This window comes from Podarcis pityusensis (assembly GCF_964106645.2).
Source record: "Podarcis pityusensis genome assembly, chromosome: 11".
Taxonomy (NCBI): domain Eukaryota; kingdom Metazoa; phylum Chordata; class Lepidosauria; order Squamata; family Lacertidae; genus Podarcis; species Podarcis pityusensis.
In genome coordinates this window covers 30,384,222-30,403,122 of record NC_138036.1, presented here as the reverse complement: position 1 = coordinate 30,403,122, position 18,901 = coordinate 30,384,222, and the positions used below count along the sequence as shown (strand labels likewise).

General features: G+C 43.4%; 1 protein-coding gene and 2 long non-coding RNA genes across 3 annotated transcripts in view; 2 read left to right on the top strand and 1 right to left on the bottom strand.

The window, feature by feature from the left end:
• Positions 1-341: 341 nt before the first annotated feature.
• Positions 342-18,616, top strand: LOC308458536. Its single transcript, XR_013977532.1, has 2 exons — positions 342-476; positions 17,741-18,616. It is a non-coding gene; the product is annotated as an uncharacterized lncRNA (long non-coding RNA).
• Positions 5,588-18,901, bottom strand: part of MRPS27 (mitochondrial ribosomal protein S27) — a 56,360-nt gene continuing 43,046 nt past the window's right edge. The window contains exons 9-11 of the mRNA XM_080972969.1: positions 15,081-15,223; positions 12,379-12,525; positions 5,588-6,021 (exon numbers count right to left, since the gene is read on the bottom strand). Coding sequence (XP_080829095.1) covers positions 5,782-6,021; positions 12,379-12,525; positions 15,081-15,223 — 530 coding nt within the window. The 3' untranslated portion in view covers positions 5,588-5,781. The remainder of the gene's footprint in view (positions 6,022-12,378; positions 12,526-15,080; positions 15,224-18,901) is intronic.
• Positions 12,530-14,424, top strand: LOC308458502. Its single transcript, XR_013977491.1, has 3 exons — positions 12,530-12,631; positions 13,156-13,859; positions 13,913-14,424. It is a non-coding gene; the product is annotated as an uncharacterized lncRNA (long non-coding RNA).

Sequence of the window (18,901 nt, the reverse complement as noted above, 5' to 3'; positions counted from 1 at the left end):
CATGACTAAGCCACTTCTGGCAAACCAGAGCAGCGCACGGAAACGCCGTTTACCTTCCCGCCAGAGGGGTACCTATTTATCTACTTGCACTTTGATGTGCTTTCGAACTGCTAGGTTGGCAGGAGCAGGGACAGAGCAACAGGAGCTCACCCCGTCGCAGGGATTTGAACCGCCGACCTTCTGATAGGCAAGTCCTAGGCTCTGTGTTTTAACCCATAGCGCCACCCACGTCCCTTATAAAAGAAATAAAAACATCTAATTCAAAACTAAAATGGATAAAAATACAAAGGGCAGGAGCAAGAACTCCAAAACAGCACCTTTATTGCTCAAACACCCAAGCAAAGAGCCAGGCTTTCAGCTGACACTGGAAGGCCAGAAATGCAGGTGCCAGTTGCATTTCAGGAGGAAACTTGCAGGAATGGACTTACAATACACAAATTTTAATCTATTAAAAAGTATATACAGTGGTACCTCGGGTTACATAAGCTTCAGGTTACAGGCGCTTCAGGTTACAGACTCCGCTAGCCCAGAAATAGTACCTCGGGTTAAGAACTTTGCTTCAGCGGCAGCACGGCAGCAGCAGGTGGCCCCATTAGCTAAAGTGGTGCCTCAGGTTAAGAACAATTTCAGGTTAAGAACGGACCTCCAGAACGAATTAAGTTTTTAACCCGAGGTACCACTGTACTGACCTATCAAAAACCATCAGGGGGGCATACAACAAAACAAAACACCACAAAAAACAGTACCAATAATAATCAGGCATATATATTGACTGCATACTACAGAATTGATTCCCCATTTTCCTGGTATCTCAGTACTGAAAGATGCTTAAATGACTGCAATTCCAAGTCTGAAAAGACTGAAATAAAATTGCCAGGCTATTCTTGGAGCTTTAAGATTCTGGCTCCACACAAACCGACATCAGTGCAAAGGACAAAGGCAAAGTGATACTGATCGATTCAACAGCACCTAGAAAAAAAGCCAGGGTACAATGCAAACTGTCTGGCATGCCAGTCATATTCTGTTTTAACCAGCTATAATATCTGGAGGCTGGATCTTGCTGTTTCACACTGTTCTGAATGTGAACAGAATTATTAATGCTCTTTTACCAGCTCTGCTACTGCTGTATCTTGATTCTACGACAGCAAAATACAGACTAGCCTTGATCTGAGATGGAGGGAATTACATGTGCAATTTCCCTCTTGTGAATAATGGATACTGACCTTCTCTATTGGATTGGCAGCACCGTGAATAATGAAGGGAAGGGAGGGAAGTTGTATATTTGCTTACCTACTCATTAAAGTATTCGGGGGCTGCTGTGAATTTGAATCAGCAATTTGCATTTCAAATGAAACAGAACTCTTAGTATGCAGATATTTTGTACGCATTGCTGGACACATGAAACCCCCAATCAAAAGCTGCCAAAGCAGATTGAAGCAAAGAGGTTTATTTAAAGGCAGGTTGCCCTTACAACCACCCCCACCCCCCTTGTAAGATGTGTTTGTTTAATTTGTATACTGCTCTTCATCCGCAGATCTCAGGGCGGTTCACAACATAAAAATACAATATAAAACCACAAAATACATGATGAAAACAAGAACCAGAAACCCCACAAAGGAATACCACCACCAAAACAGACATGTGTTCTTTCCATAGCAAGCTCCTTGCTTATCCATCTGCCGCTCATGAATCCTATGGATGGAAGAATACATTCCACAACTTATAAAAAGATCAGAGGGAAAAGGCTGAGGCTACAATCCTGTGCACAGCTAGGGATGGAGGAGAAATTAAAACAGTCTGCATTTTAATATGAGCTTACCTAATAGATGCTTCTATAAACCAGAATAGAGCTAATCCTTAGAAATTTGCACTTATCTGAATTTAGTAGCGCATCCCAAAATTGGGAACAAAAAGAAAACGCACAAAAAAGAATGTACAAGGATGCTTACAAAAATGTGTGTATTAGGAAACTGCAATTGTCAGATACAGCTACCCCTAAGCACACTTGCAAGTCTCACTGACTACAGGAGAACTTACTTACAGTAATCATGTATATTATTATTATTATTATTATTATTATTAAATCCGTAAAAGCTCTTCAATTAATTTGTAGTACAAGTATGCTTGTCTTCATAAAACAGGATTATTGCTCCAACTTTAAGAAAGTTAAACAAATAGATTTAACCAAACAAATAGATTGAATACTAGCACTGGGCATTTATTTCATCCTCAACCAACTTTTATGCCGTTATTCAGTGATCTCCACGAAAATGCTCACATTCTACAAAACTGGACGAGCCATGCAAATTGTCAATCAGCAGTATGGCTGCTCCATTATTATTTATGGTTGAAACAAATTACACACATATGCAGTCCGTTCTATGTGCCTGTCACTTTGCACAATACAAAATGCACTTCCTGAACCCAAGGCCAAACCAGGGTTACCAAAACTTTTCAGCTGCCTCTTGCAGCTATGCTTGTTAACCAAAGCATGATCTGCAGAGAGCTGGAAGTGGGGAAGTTTATCTCTGCTATGTAATGCTTTCCTTATGGAGTCCTGAAAATTTTTTATCAAGCTTTGGTTAAAGGAACAGGAACAGGCCACTATCTCTGATCCTACATTATTAATTTATAGGTACCCATTTAAACATGTGGAATAAATACACAGAATCCAGTAATTTCTGAATTGGCCGAGAGCTTTGCTGGGCAAAACAGGGCCAGCTTTCACCTACAGCCTTCACTGTCCATTAACACAACGCTAATGTGCAAATGCGCTGCTCTTTAAAGTCTCACATTAACAGTATTGAGAGCCATGCTAAACTTGTTACTGCTGTGAGAGAAGTTTCTGAGGATCATGGTGCTTATGCTTTCTGAAAGAGGCCGTTCAGGGCTCTCCCTGTGGAGAGTATGAAGCTGCTAGAGGAAGCAGAGAATCTGGAGCTTTGTGGCACCTAGTCTCTGTGCAACCTGTAACCACAGGCAGAAATTCCCCAGACATCTTTGGAAATGCTGGAGCACAGAATAATAAACACATCATTATGTAAACAAGAAGGCATGGCTGTTAATTCCTGTAATAGCACCTGCACAACACACCCCATAAGGGCTGGCTTAGCATCTTCCTTTTAGGAGTAACATTTGCATCTCAAAAGGGTAGGATTAATCTGCTAGGCAAATGAGTAGCATCCACAAGTTCTCTCACCCAGTGAAAAGTAGACAAATGCAAAGCAGCAAACTCCATTGTATAGCCCGAGTTCTCTGCTTGTGGATTACATCATCCTTATGCGTACATTAGATGTCTGCAGTGCCTAGAGACAGACAGGTTGTGTATCCATATCAGTGACCAGAGAAGGAACGACCGCTGAAAAGAGCGCAGAAAGAAGAAACGTTGTGGTGCACCTGCAGCAGCACCACCAGACACCTTCATCTGCCCCAGCTGTAGCAATACATGCCTGTCTCATATCAGTCTCTACAGCCACAGAAGGCACTGCAACCTTCCAACAGTTTGACTTTACCCCCAAAGGTGAACTCCTCCCGAGACAGATGGATGCAAAAAATGTGTACATTTTGTTGAAAAATTGCAGGTTCTATTTCCCCCAGAAACTTTATTGTAATAATAATTCATTATTTATACCCCGCCCATCTGGCTGGGTTTCCCCAGCCACTCTGGGCAGCTTCCAACACAATATTAAAATACAGTAACGGATCAAACATTAAAAGCTTCCCTAAACAGGGCTGCCTTCAGATGTCTTCTAAAAGTCTGGTAGCTGTTGTTCTCTTTGACATCTGGTGGGAGGGCATTCCACAGGGCGGGTGCTACTACCGAGAAGGCCCTCTGCCCGGTTCCCTGTAACTTGGCTTCTCACAGTGAGGGAACCGCCAGGAGGCCCTCGGCGCTGGACCTGTGTCCGGGTAGAATGATTGGGGGGGGGGGGGGGAGACGCTCCTTCAGATATACTGGACCGAGGCCATACTGTGAATATTGCATGTCAGTGTGGACTATACAATGGTCATCCTCAAGAGATCTGGAACAACTGGAGGCAGCTGCAGGAGACACCATACGTACAGATCAGATGTCCTCACTCAGCATGTATCTCCCAAATGAGAAGCATCCATGCAGCTAGATGATTTCTCTTTCCACACCAAGGAGCTTTCAGTGTCCCAGGGCCAAAGTGGTGGAAGACCCACTCTGTAGTAAGCTTGGCTTAACGGTTGACTCAGGCAGGAAATACATGGTAAGTATGTGAGCAGAAAGGAAAAGGTTTCAAGAGTCTCAAATGACCGGGGGGGGGGGGGCTCATGGAAGGTTTGGGAGAGAGACAAACAGCTTATTTGGCTCTGAAGTTTTCTGAACAAGGAAAGACCCAAGAAGGCTAAATATATTCTTCTATAGGAGGTGGAACACTACAATTACTGTAAGACTGAAGATATGAAGAAGAGTCGAAGCTTTAGCAGATAGGCTTCACCCCAAAACTGCTATCTTTAATAGTAGTTATTAATACGATGCAGCCTGCAAAATAAGTATAAAGGTTCCAGAGTCCCAAAAGTTCAGGTTTATCTTACAGGAGTGACATATTTGCCATTCCACAGTAGCTCCATCCCACAAAGGTCCATTAACACACGGGAACCATGGGGGCAACGAAGCTGATCGTGTGCACCGAGAATAGGGCCTGATGTGTCGTGACAGGCCTAATTACCACGTTTACAGTCGTGCACATAGACTGCAATGTGGGTTGGAATGCACAGCCACAGCAAGGGGCAAACAGCCAACAGAAAAGATAGAAAACGAACTGCAAGAACATTCACTCTGTATGCACATAATCTGGACATTTTTGTTTGCCCAAGCCGTAGAGCTGTGAAAGAGTATCAATGCATCTTGCTCACTGGGATTATAGGTACATTTAGCCCCAATAGTAACTCTCAAGTAGTGGTGCTATAAATGCCTGTGAAAAGCTTCTAAAAACCCAACAAAAAATGGTGGGTTTTCACCTGGCATCTAAAAGGCTGGAGAGAGATTACATACCTGTGGAGTCACCACCAAAAAGGCTCCTAAGAGGCCTGTGTCCTAAAAACCCTGGGGCAACGGTTCCTCCTGAATGAACTTTCTACAGGTGAAGCCCTGCTGCAGATTCCAACTTATAGGTAGGCTAGGTCAACTTCTGGAAGAAACAAAACCTCTTCTATCACAGCCCCCATCTTGTGGAATGCCCTCTGGACAGGGAAGTACCTATGGTCCTTTAGCAGCTGATCTAGCCTCCTGCTGCTGTATTGACAGGGCATGGAGAAGAGAGCAGCTCAACACATGGTGATGGCTTCCAATGCCCAGGATGCCTAATAGCAGGGCTAGAAAGACCCTTGCCTGAAACCCTGGGGTGCTGCAATCCGTCTGAGATGGTGTGACCTGATACAAGGCGGTTTTATGTGTGCTGCCTCCAAAGAAGACTCCAGATCTTAACTCACCTGGTGACTGCTTGTGATCCCTTGAACAAAACAAGCAGACAACATTTTGAACTCCTGTTGGTATCCTTTTTTTAAACAGCAATACTGACTGTGGCCAGAGCACTTGGAATGTACTGTCTCACCCAGCCTGTTTTAGAAATGAATCACTTTATTAGACGACAGGTAGACATAACACATAAGAGGCAAAACTGAGGGCTTCAGAGAAACAATTATAATTACAGTGGTTTTTAAGGGGGTGGGGAAGAAGCACTTTTGCTGCAAGATGGATCTGGAAAGGTTTCATCTGCATACAGTCAAGGCCACATCACAAGTCGATCTTCTGCGTTAAAGAGATGCTTTTGCTGCATTCTGGGCTTCCAGCTCCTGCCTGGCCTTTTCCCTCAACTCTCTCTCCCTTTCAGTCAGCAGCGTCCGCTCCTGCTCCCACTCCTTCAGCTTCTCCTTGTGTTTTGCAATGTCTTCCACTTCAAATGCTGGCTGCTTTTTCTCCACAAGCTGGGTGGTCAGTGTCAACAAGCTTGCAGATTCCACCTTGCCAAGCGACTGCAGCTTAGAATTCAGCTCCTGTCATAGCAGGGGGGAAGAAAGAAAGGAAAAGAAAGAAGAAAGAAAGAAAACCGCTAATCAACCAGTCGCAATACATCAACAATCCACATGCCCGGCCTGAGTAATCTTTTCCCCCTTCCTCTTTCCCCGGAACTGGAATGTGAAATTCTACAAGTCGGCACCGTGCAGCTGACTTGCGTTTTGTCCTGGAAAAACGTGCCAGCCGCAATAAAGGAGCACTTCTTCATTCCTTCTCTCCATCCCCAAAAGAAAAAGAGAGGAAAAAATGATGGGGTGATGGAACAAGCAAAGGGCAACAATAATTTATAGACTAGATTTTTATGATTTAGCAATAACAAAGCAGAAACAAAAAAAGAATCAATCTTTAATTCTGCTAAGTGCTGGGATAGCTGAACTTGCATGATGACTGAGAAACATCATTAATAAAGACTCGTTATGCTAACAAATGATGAATGGCCAGCCGGCAATCTAAACATCCTATGGCTCCCCCCGCCCCCGCCCCCGCCCCCCCATTGCTGATCCAAGGACTCGCCCTGAGTCGCTTTGGCTAACCTTCCGCTCAACAGATGGGAATCATTTAAATAGGCTTGTCCTAATGGCATACTAAATAGATCCCATGAGTCCCTGTGCAACTGCCCAGCACACATTCCTCTATGGCCCCCTTTTTAATGACTCATGCGATTTCAGGCTCAGCTCGCTGGATGCAGCCCCTTTACTTTGCTTTGATTCTGCTTGTGTGGGTGCACCAGGGTGGGCTGCATGTGGGGGTACTCCATTGCAGGCAGGCAGGATTCGGCCAGGCAGCTGGGCAGTATATCACAGCAGAGTCCCACTTCTATCTGTGGTGTAGTGCTTCTCATGACACGCCCCGATGCATCGTAAAAAAATATTAATTCACTTAAGTGCTTTGAGATGCGGGCCATTTGTGGTTATGGAAGTTTTACTGGACAGCTTGATGTTCCCCAGACAAAAGGCAAATTAATTGCCCTAATGGAGAAGCCTCCAGGAAAATGAATGGGAAGAGAGCAGCCCTAGCTAGGAAGGATGCAATAGGACAGCCGGAAGCTTCTAAACAGCCCTGCTTTAAACAACAACAACAAAAATCCTTGGTCACTCACCAGGAATAATATTATCCTCGGATGTGCCTTTGTACCAAAACTAGAAGATACCCATAATTTAGAGAGATACAGGTTAGCTAGGACTGACTATTAATGAGGTGAAATAAGATGCACAGTGAGCAGGGCTCATTTATTTATTTGTTATCCCATTAGGAATTCAGGATGGCATCAATCAGGGCTGCAGAATCTGTAGCTCTCCAGATGCTGAACTCACAACTCTCATCAACTCATGCCAGCATGGCTGTTACTGCAGAGTGAATGTTTTGGATATTTATATATATATATATAGCTGACAGATGAAGAACTGGAAGTTCTCCTTTTTTCTCCCTTTCCTCTTTTCCCTTTCCCCTTCCTCTCTTTTTCTTCTTTCTTTCCCTTTTTTGGCTTGTGTTTTTGTTTAGATAAGTTTATCTTTGGTATTATAAAAAGATACTGAGCCTTTGATATTAACTTTCGTATATCATTTCCCCCCAAGCTTTAATAAAATCTATTTCTGGGGGACAGGAGGCAGCATAGCCAAATGTCAGGGGCCGATAGAAGCTGAAGACCCAGAGTGCTAGAAAATTGCTCAATCTTCCCCCATTTCCATTTTATCCTCTTTAGGCTGAGAGATAGAGAGTGAGAAAAGGTTAATCAGTAAACAACATGGCAAAGTAGAGACTTGAACCTGGTCTCCCCAGTTCTAGCCTGAGGAAGGAATTCAAGGTAGCACTATGGCAATCCCTCTGTTAGTGTGTGCTTTTCAGCTTGGCAGATCAAACAACCCCCTTCTCCACCACGTGGCATGCTGGCCTGGGGAGTTTCCCTGGGGGTTTCCCCTCCTGAGCCAGGAAAGGGGGAGGGAGCCCCATTGCAATAGTAGAGGTCCTTGTGTGGGCATCTGATAACGAGACTAGTTAACTGAATCCTATCCTGCTATCCCACCCTTGTGAGATTCATGTGCAACACAGAAGAGGAAAACCTGTCAAACCACAGGGCAGTTCTACTAAGGAGAGTATCGCTAGACTGCAATTCCTGCTGTCAACAAGAGTTACCACACAGGCTGTTTCAAAGACCTCCTGGGCTTCTCCACTCCCCCCATTCTTAGTTCATGTAGCCTATAATTTCCATAAGCCATGCAATTTCCATCTCCATGTTTACTCACAACCACCCTCCAGCATGGGGCCTGGACGCAGTAGAGAGCTAAAGCTTTGTAGCCGCTGCAATGCAGAACTGTCTGTTATGCAATCACTGCTTGGGCCTCCCATCCAAGGAAACCTCATCGGGCAGCTCCCATGGGGAGAGAGCAATTTTGTCATGTTCTGGACCATTGACCTTCACAAACTATTTGCTGAAGCAACAGACTATGTATGAATTCAGTCGAGCAAAACCCGAAGATAAACAAATGCACAGAGTTGGCCAGACTCACAAGAGAACTGGAGTGTTTCAGAGCAGTATCACTGGAATATGGGAAATCCAGTTCGTATGCTGGCAGGTTCTATAGAAATGATACATAATGGCAACTGAAACAAGTTTTAGGTGGGCTGGCTGGAAGCCACCTGTGTATAACTCTGCCATAGGACTTTATATGTGTTGTTTATGCATTCTAATACAGTCCCACCAGATGGCACTGTGGAGTTCTGTTTTTGCCAACCCGATTTCTCATACAAGGTCTGTAACATGTTTAACCGAAATGCTTCTTTGATGTGTCTTGATTGAGCTATATTCTGACTTGCTTTGTATGACTCGATAATTTTTTTAAAAAGCAAGCAAAACAGAAGAGTTTCTAGGACTTTTGATTAAAAACACTTAGAAAAGTGAAAGCAGATGCGGTTCTGAAGCATCAGGAATGCTGTTGTGTACTTCTGTTATCCACACCCTAAGCAATCTGCTATAACAAACTTCCAGGAAACTTTGAGGACAAAATCACCGAGATCCAGAAGCAGCAGGATGCCATAGTTAAGAGCATGTACAATGGAGGTTGGTCTACAGCACACATGTTCCCTTTTGACCCCGTCTATCTAGGTTTCTTTTAAACTTGCTGAAGGGGATTGACTGGGTGGGTTCAGGGGGCAATTAAGATGCTTGAACTCAGGATGAAAGGGAGAAGAGGAAGGCACAGTTGGCAAACCCTCACTGTGATCAACTCCCACCCGGAAACCTGTGTCCCCACTGTGGAAGGACGTGTGGGTTCAGAATTGGCCTCCACAGTCACTTATGGACTAACTGTTAAAACTGTGTTTATGGAAGACAATCTTACTCGGCTACAAGTGATCGCCAAAGAAGAATGCTTCATTGGAGGAGGGGAAGGTACCATCTGCCTTGAAGGAAGTGGTAAATAAGGTAGGAAGAATGGTGGCAGCAATAGGTCTAAGCCGTAAAACGCATGGGATATTGCCATAGGTAGGACAGGAATTTACTCCAAGCCAATAGGTGGACTGCTTCTGAGATAGGCTGTGCTGATTCACTGAAATGGCAAGGGGAGCTGTTGGGGACTGCAATGGAATTGGCCAGTGCAGCTACAATTTTATTTAAAATAAAATTTAAAAACAACATAGTGGTCCATCTGAGGATGAGAGGCCAGCAGGGGATGATCACTTCCAACTCTTTTCTGGCTGCAGGGCTGAGGCTGCATAAACCAACCGCCAGATTTATTTTCTTCGAAGTAATTTCCATTAGTCCTCCCCCACTCCGTAATCTTCTTGAGCCTTTCACTCTCCTGACATAAAAGCACTTGGACATCTCAGTGGCCAATAGCAGGGGACTGTATCCTTGCACAAATAATATAATGTAAATTTAGAAGAAGAAGAAGAAGAAAGAAGAAGAACTGTATTTAGTTTAGTGGAAATTATATCCTGTTTAGAAAAGTGACCCTGTTCGGAAAGGAACTGAGCCATCACGCTGGGCATCTTGCTGAACAAACATACCATTAAACCTTGCTCAACTGCTATCTGAGTCTCATTTTTTAAATTGTGCTATTTCTGCTGCTATTCCTTGGGCTTTGTGGGCAGAGTGTGAGAGACATGGCTTTGAGCAATCTTCCCAGACAGAGAGCTAGACCATTCTGCCATGCGGGGGCCTGGAGGGGCATGTCTGGAGGAGAGCGGATCAGTGCAGAAGACCCAGAGCCCAAATACCAGTAGCAAAATAGATGAAAAAGTTATGCAACTATATAAAGCACTAACAAAATGCATTTTAACTTTATAAATATTAAACATTAAGTTTAGTCTATAGCCTGACAATTATCCTTATGCCTTGCACTCCTTAGCATAGAAATAATGCAAGGCAGCTTCTTACTGTGTCATTGGGAAGAATGTGGCCTCCACATTTTTCATTAATCTCAACAAGTAAGAGGAGCAGAAACTTATTTTTACCTTTAACGAAAGCTGAAATTTCAGGGAAGGGGCATGGAATGATCCTGCAAACCCTCCTCCTGACCTCTCAGCTTCAAGTGTTTCCGACCTGGTAGAAGCTGTTCATAGACTAATTAGAGGTGGAACATAAAAATCAGCTGCGTACTGAGTCACTGGAAGCTACAATTCCTTCCAAGCATGCATGTTATCAAACCTACTGCTTGCTTGTCTTGTGACAGAGGCATGGGGTGGGTGGACTATCACATTTCTGTAGGCTGGCAATGCATTTGCAAAGCTGAAAAAAGTATTACTTGGGCAAAACGGTGCAGAACTCAAAAGACACAAAATATGATGCTAACTATATAGCTTTAATCCAGGGACAGGAAACATGTGGCCCCTCCAGATGCTGTGGGACTCCAACTCCCATCAGTCCTAGCCAGCATGGACAATGGCAAGGGGTAATGAATATAATATAGCTCAAAACCTAAGAGGACCACAGGCTCCCCATCCCTGTTCTCACGTTTTGCCACTGGGGGAAAAGCTTCCTTATCATCTACTGTCGGCCTATACTAACCAGTCCACCAGGTCTCTTACAGGCTCACTAATAAAAAGCTTTTCTTTTTACCTCCTCTACGATGTAATCAGAGAACTTTCTTGCAAGCGTCCCTCCCTGGTTCATTTCCGAAAGAAACGAAGCCTACATTCCTATGCACACCCAATAAAAAGGCTTAACATCTGTACAATACATTCCAGTCTTCAAGCTCTCTTCACATGCACTGTAGCTGTAATCTGTAGTCTGTAGTACTACTATATCTAGCTGTAATCCTCACAACATCTCTGTAAGGGTTGCAGATGGAGGGAGCATGGAACTGAGGCTGAGAGAAAACAAATTTCCCCTAGTGAGTTCATGGCAGGGACAAGATTTGAACTGGGAGAAATTTCCTGATTCTTAGCTCAGTCTCTATATGGCAAGTTCTATGGAAATCTGTGGGGTTTACTTTCGAGGAAACATATGCCGGATTGAGCTGCACATTTCATTCAGCAAACCTGCCAAGACACAAACATCTCACCAAGGAACAGATCCTTAGAACAACACTGTAGGTATAAATCTGTAGAATACTCTCTGTGCCATTTCTATAAAAGGGTGCTTTCCCCAGTGACAGGGCGATAAATCATGCAAAAACCACAATGAGGGAGAGGGAGTGCAGGAAAAGGCTGGGCCTCAAAACGAAACAAAAACCCCAGGCAAACCATCTCATTTACTCGTTTAGTGGACCTTCTTAGAACTAAACACAGGACCAAAATTGCGACCACTTTCTTACAGTCATTAGCAGGCTGCGTAAGGGGGAAAGACCTATTAAACCTGCATTGACCCAAAGAGGGGAATGCATCTAAACTGTGCCCTTAGATGCCAGAGATAGTGCAAGACCAAACAACTCATCAGGAGTGACACTCCATTTTAGTTAGCAGGAGTTTGGCTTACCAAGTCTGATGTATGAAATGCAAAAATAACATCCCTGCAGCCAGGCAGCAGACAAGGGACACCTTTTAGAAAGGCAATTCCCAGTTTGAAGTAGTAAGAAGATAGCTCAGTTGGTAGAACATGAGACTCTTAATTTATGGGTCATGGGTTTGAGCCCCACATTGGGCGAAAGATTCCTGCATGGCGGGGGGTGGGGGGTGGACTAGATGACCCTGGTGGTCCCTTCCAACTTGGCAGTTCTATAACTCTATGAATTCAATGTCAGCATCCAAAAGCCCCAATAGCATTCCTGGTGGGACACCAATGGAGCCTTAGTGTCACAGAATAAAGAAGAAGGAAGGTGTACTCTTTTCCTTTTTGCTACAGACAATAACGCTAATTAAAACCAGCTGGGAAGAGGGGAAGCTGAGAAGCTGCATACCCCAAATCGGTTCAAGTACTCAGGCAGCCGTGACATCTCTGCTTCTTCCGATTGCACTTGCTTCGGTGTTTCTTCTGAGTCCTTGGTGTCCTCTGGGGAAACTTCTGTCATAGGGATGGGCTGCAAAGTGGCTGCCAGAACATCAATCTTTGCAACAGAAATGAGAAAAAGATAATAAGTGCTGTTTAGAAAAACTGAAGGGCATCATTGTTGCCTAAATTACAGGGATGGTCAATGTTACAGATAGGTAGCCGTGTTGGTCTGCCATAGTCAAAATAAAAAAAATCCTTCCAGTAGCACCTTTAAGACCAACTAAGTTAGTTCTTGGTATGAGCTTTCGTGTGCAAGCACACTTCTTCAGATACACTGAAACAGAAGTTGCCAGATCCTTCTATATAGTGAGAAGGTGGGGAGGGGTATTACTCAGAAGGGTGGTGGGAATGGGAGATAGGCAGATAGCTGGGATGAGCCTGCTGACGACTCTTAACGACTGTAATGGGTCTTACAGGAAAAGGCAAGGGGTGAGAAGGTGAGAAATGGCTTAGTCATGTATAATGGGATAAGAATCCAATGTCTTTGTTCAAACCAGGTTTCTCCATGGTTTTAAGTTTGGTAATGAGTTGCAATTCAGCAGCTTCTCTTTCCAGTCTATTTCTGAAATTCCTTTGTAGTAAAACAGCTACTTTGAGATCTTGTATAGAATGTCCTGGGAGATTAAAGTGTTCTCCTACTGGTCAATATACTGCTCCTGTGGGCCTTTTTATGCAGCTTCTGGAGCTTTTTATGCAGCTTCTGGATTCTTGTTAAAATTCATGAGAATACCACCTATTAGTTTAATAAAGGAGGGGCATTTCTAACCTTTATGGATCAAATTTGATCACACAAGAGCAACAATGCTAGAGGGTCATAAACAGAAGGCCAAGCAGACAATACTATAATTCACTGTTTTTCAAATTCAAGACTTTCCTGTCTTATTAAGGCTGCACATTTTTTTCTCCAGGTCCTACTGCAGAAAAATGGATCAGGGTCTCTGAGACGGTCTACTGTAGATGGAATGCATAAATTTTAAAACCATAAAGGCACAAACAAAAAACATAATTTGATAGCATCAGCAGTGAATTATTTTACCATTGCTATGAAATGAAACCCTGGGAAATTAATGGCGAGTCTTGTTTTTCTTTTGAAGTGCCTGCACGGTGGCCAAAGTTAGTGAGCCCAGCCTTTAGTGAGTTGATTAAGCCCAGCCTTTCTGGAATTACTATTGATTTTATGATTGGCTCTGGACAGGTCACATAGGCTCTTACTGATATTCCACAATTATTACATGTATATTGGAAGAGATTATTGTACACTTATATAAAGTCAGCTAGTATCTCAATTCCTGTTTTGCTGAAATGCATCATGAGCTCATTGTGTTCCATTTGATTTTCAGTGGATTCATCTATCGGCTCCCTCTCTTTGATAATGGACAGGAGAGAAAGGTAGGCCTGGATGGGATGGGGTGAGCCGACTCTGCAATGGACAGGAGAGAAAGGTAGGCCTGGATGGGATGGGGTGAGCCGACTCTGCAATGGAAGCCACCTGGGGGGCAGGGCAAAAGCTGTATTTTGGACAAGGCAGAAATGTAGAAGAATAGGAAGCTTGCAAGGCACTAGTAGCTCCTGTTCCCTTTGTGTCAATGCCACATCCAAGGTCACTCAATGAGGCCATGTGAGGAGTATGATGGATGTGGTTCTCCAGGACTCTCCTGGGCCATGCCAAGTCCATACACGTCTCCAGCCTTTCTGCACACCCTTCAGTGGTTTCACTTGGCTGGAATGTGCCCTTGGTCTGCGACAATGCCTTTTGCTTGACTGGGTTTGTGTGTGTACATGGCTGGCATGTTTCCTACTGCACAAAGATAAGAGTTGCATGCCAGTCTCTGCCCACTCTTGCCTCTGGCTTTGATCATCACTGGCATGCAGGATGCCCAAAAAGCAACGCGGCCCTGACTGAAAGAGGTTCCCCACCCATGCATGCCAACAGGAGAAATGATTATTTCATACAACTCTATTAACTTTACTCTCCCTGCTGAAATACGAGAGGCCCCATCAGCATGGGCATTCCATGGGCTCCTAAAGACAAACTTGTTTAGACAAGCATTCCCCTGGTGCCCTGATTTGAACGTCCTGCTTTATTTGCTGTTTTAACTCTTTCAGCAGGGTTGTTTTACTGTACATTTCAACTATGGCTGTTTATTTTAATGCTTTGATTGAATTGTTTTATGGGTGTGTTTATATGTTTTGTATTTTTTATTTATTTGTAAACAGCTTAGCAACAGTATAAATAAATAATCTACACTGTGTTTTGACTTGAGTCCAGAATACCCCATTTATTCTCCCCACTACATGAGGAGCAGAGGGTGAAAAGGAAACTCTGCCAGGCACTTTGCCTCTTTGGCACCCTCCAAGTCAAGCAGAAGCTGAAAAGTGAAAAGTTGCCCTTTCTACGTATACCTCTCTTGTCTTTTGGAAAGGATGTTCCTCCTCAAGGTGAAGAAAAATGCCACTGAATGCAATCAGTTCAACAGAAATTTGAGCAACACAAAACATCAGGGCGAACAGCAGTAGCCACCAGGCTGCTGGTCTCCTTTGAAAACCCTTCGGCTCTCTTCTCAAAAATGCAAAAGGCCCTGCTTTGTAAAACAACAGTTCTCCACTTACAGCTTCCTTGCAGAGCTTTGTATCATCAGGAAGCAACGTCACTTTCTCCATCACTTGCAAGGCTCTGTTCAGGTACCCGGGGGTCCACATGAGCGGCATTTTGTGGTACACAGCTCGTAGCCCCTTGTGCAGCTCCACTTTTCCTGTTATTATTAAAACAGACACTGTGAGTGTTACTGCATTATTTAAAGTAGAAAGAACCGTTAAAACTGGAAGCATCTTTCCTGTACTCAAAGTAGACGAGATGCTAAACACATCACTGTGAATCATGTCAGTGTCTTTACTTGAACAGCAAATCCAGGGCTCCTTGGTTTTCACTGGGGCTACAGCATGTTGGAAGAGAAAACTTAATTATTTTCTCCCCTGCTGGGGTCCTGATGAAAATCTCTACTTGTTTGCTATTAACATAGCACCAAGGGAAGAGTTTTGTCAGGACAATGGTGTGGGAGGAAAGAGTTAAACCTCTGCTTCCATTCCCACCTCAGTTTGGCCTCAAATAGTCATTGTTTGTACCTGGAAAATGAGTAGAAGTCAGTCAAAAAAGCAACAATGGGGTCTTCCTGTCTCTTTCTTGCCACATTATTCTTCCCAAACATACAACAAAGCCCCCTCGTGAGGGTCAGGTAGATCTCAAGAACTACCTCACATGGAGGAGTGGGAATCCTTAGTCTCCTTCTCTGCTTGATCATATCTGTAAGTTTCCTGAACTTGGAAAGAGCCAAACAATGTTCAAAATATTCACACTATTTTGTGTACAGTGAGAGGAGTTGGAGGATAGTGTTAGACTTAAGTTGCACATGACATATTAGTGTCCTTTATTACCTAGAGACAATATTTGGTTTCCTTGATTATTGTATACTCATAGCACCAAGAGCTGCAACACATATTACTGTTTTCCCAAGCGCAGGAAGTTACACAGATGTCTTCAGGCACATATCTGTTTTTCTATTTTGAAAGATCTTTTCTTCGTATGAAAATTGTAACACTTCAAGTAATTCTAAACTATGTGTGGATTAAAACCTGAGCAATGGCTAACCTAAAATTATTTATTAGCAGGATCCACCCCTTACTGTTGTCTTTCTGGTGAAACCCAATCATTGATGTTAAACATTTCAGATGTGGCCTTGCTTCTCTTACTGGAGTTTCTATCACCTTTAACTGTCTATGTTAATCACAAAGGTCCATCTAACAATGAAAACGACTGTGACACACCTTCATCTCTCTTCCCCAAACAGGGAAGCCACAGAGAAGCACAGGAACGTGTGTGCAAACAAACGCTCATTGGGCGATGGCTAAATATAAACTGCTAAGGTGCTCCAGGCCAGTCTATGCCCACAGACATCTTTCACTCTTTGCAGAGGTCTAGTCCATTAGAGCTGGCAAGACTGCAGAATATGTGACAAAGCAGAAAATAGCTTTTGATCTTCTGAATCTCAATGTCAGCAGGGTCACTAGCACACAACAGTAAAATGATTTGCTAAGTGCAAGGCCTTCCCATATTATTTGGGCTATATTTAAATATACATACATACATACATACATACATACATACATACGTCTGCAGTAACCAAAGAGAGGAGGAATGCATTTATCTGTCAATAGCTCAAGCGAAAAGCAAACCAACAGTTCTGCCAATTTGCGGCAGTTTTCATCTTGGTTCCTACTGCATCTGCAGTTTTGTCTTAAAGTCAGGTAAAATCAGAATCAGCGCCCTCCTCCTGACCTGTCACGGGCATTATTATCATTGTTAACAAGCTGTGAAACTTAGAGAGAGAGCAACTATCCAACTTTTTTTTTTTTTTTTTTACTAAAACTGTATTGCACCTAAGGGTAAACATGCCATTAACAGCTAGGAATGGAGAAGGGCAAAACTTTCATGGACTTTTAACCTTGTATGAAATAAAATCATAATACAACGTAGGAAGGGTGTTGAAACAGGGGACTTCAGACACTGTGGCCTCAAAATTAATCCCACCTCCCCAAAGGTGTGGAATTTCAGTGGGTTTATGGAATCATGTGGAGAGACAGGATGAAGAGTTGCTCTTGAGTTGACACCCTTCCCTTCCCTTCCCTTCCAGGTCAATATATATAGCTTCTTATATCTGCTATTGGTATTCTGGTGATTAGGAAAATATGGAAAACAATTATTTATTTTAGGCATAGAAAAAGTTTTTAAAGGTGTGAATTCAAAATGCACCACAACCTGAAAGATCTGGTCCCATTCTGAGCTGGGTCCTGTCTCCTTCAAGCTTGGCCCAACTCAAAATAAACACCACACCAACCCTCTGCTGGTGCTCTGCTCTTCCACCCTTCTTAAGGAATAAAGGGTCTTAGTCTGATACAGAAGAAACCTTACAAGGACTCATCTTAGATGCAAATGATGCCTAGAGCTTCATCTACTGCTAGGGATCATGGTGCTTGTAGTTTGAAAACCGCAAAAGGAAGGACTTCTTCACAGCACAACTGGAAGTCACAATATGTAGCAATAGCCACCAACTTTGATGTCTTTAAAAGGGGATTTGACAAATTAATAGAGGATACAGCTATCAAGGACTACTATTTTTTATTGATGTTGTATATCGTCCTACACCCGTTGATCTCAGGGCAGTTCACAGCATAAAATCACAATACAGTGGTACCTCGGGTTACATACGCTTCAGGTTACATACACTTCAGGTTACAGACTCCGCTAACCCAGAAATAGTACCTCGGGTTAAGAACTTTGCTTCAGGATGAGAACAGAAATTGTGCTCCGGTGGCGCGGCAGCAGTGGGAGGCCCCATTAGCTAAAGTGGTGCTTTACGTTAAGAACAGTTTCAGGTTAAGAACGGACCTCGGGAACAAATTAAGTACTTAACCCGAGGTACCACTGTATAAAAAACAGAAAATACATAATAGAAACAAAAACAGACAACCCAACTAGTCCTAGTTAAGGACTCAAGTACTTAAACTTTGCAGGGGTCAGCAAACTTTTTCAGCAGGAGGCCGGTTCACTGTCCCTCAGACCTTGTGGGGAGGCCGGACTATATTTTGAAAAAAATAATGAACGAATTCCTATGCCCCCACAAATAACTCAGAGATGCATTTTAAATAAAAGCACACATTCTACTCATGTAAAAACAGGCTAATTCCTGGACTGCCGCAGGGCGGATTTAGAAGGCGATTGGGCTAGATCCGGCCCCCGGGCCTTAGTTTGACTACCCATGACTTAAAGGATAATTACACAAACACCCACTCACCCACACTCCATACTAGGTGGCCTTGCTCATGGTTCCCTCAATGGACATGGTCTATGGGGCTGCTCATATGGCAGGGCCTTCTCGGTAGTGGTGCCTGCCCTGTGGAATGCCCTCCTATCAGATGTCAAGGAAATAAGCAGCTATCCTATTTTTAAAAGACATCTGAAGGCAGCCCTGTTCAGGGAAGTTTTTAATATTTAATGCTGTACTGTTTTTAACACTCGATTGGGAGCTGCCCAGAATGGATGGGGAAACTCAGCCAGATGGGTGGGGTATAAATAATAAATTGTTGTTGTTGTTCAAGTAACAACTTAAAACACATTTATTTCATCTGGCCTCTGGACAAAATCAGAATTACTCTGCCATATCACTGTCTGTTAATACTATATCCGATGTTTTATTTTACTGTTATGTTTACTTGTGCATTTTTATGATGACTGTTTTTAGCAACCTCTGAGCTGAGCATGAGGAATAAATAAGCAACCTTTGGTATCAGAGGCATCAGTATATCTATGAATATCAGTTTATGGGGAGCACCAAAAAGGGGAGTGATGCTCAGATCCTGCTTGTGGGCTTTCCATG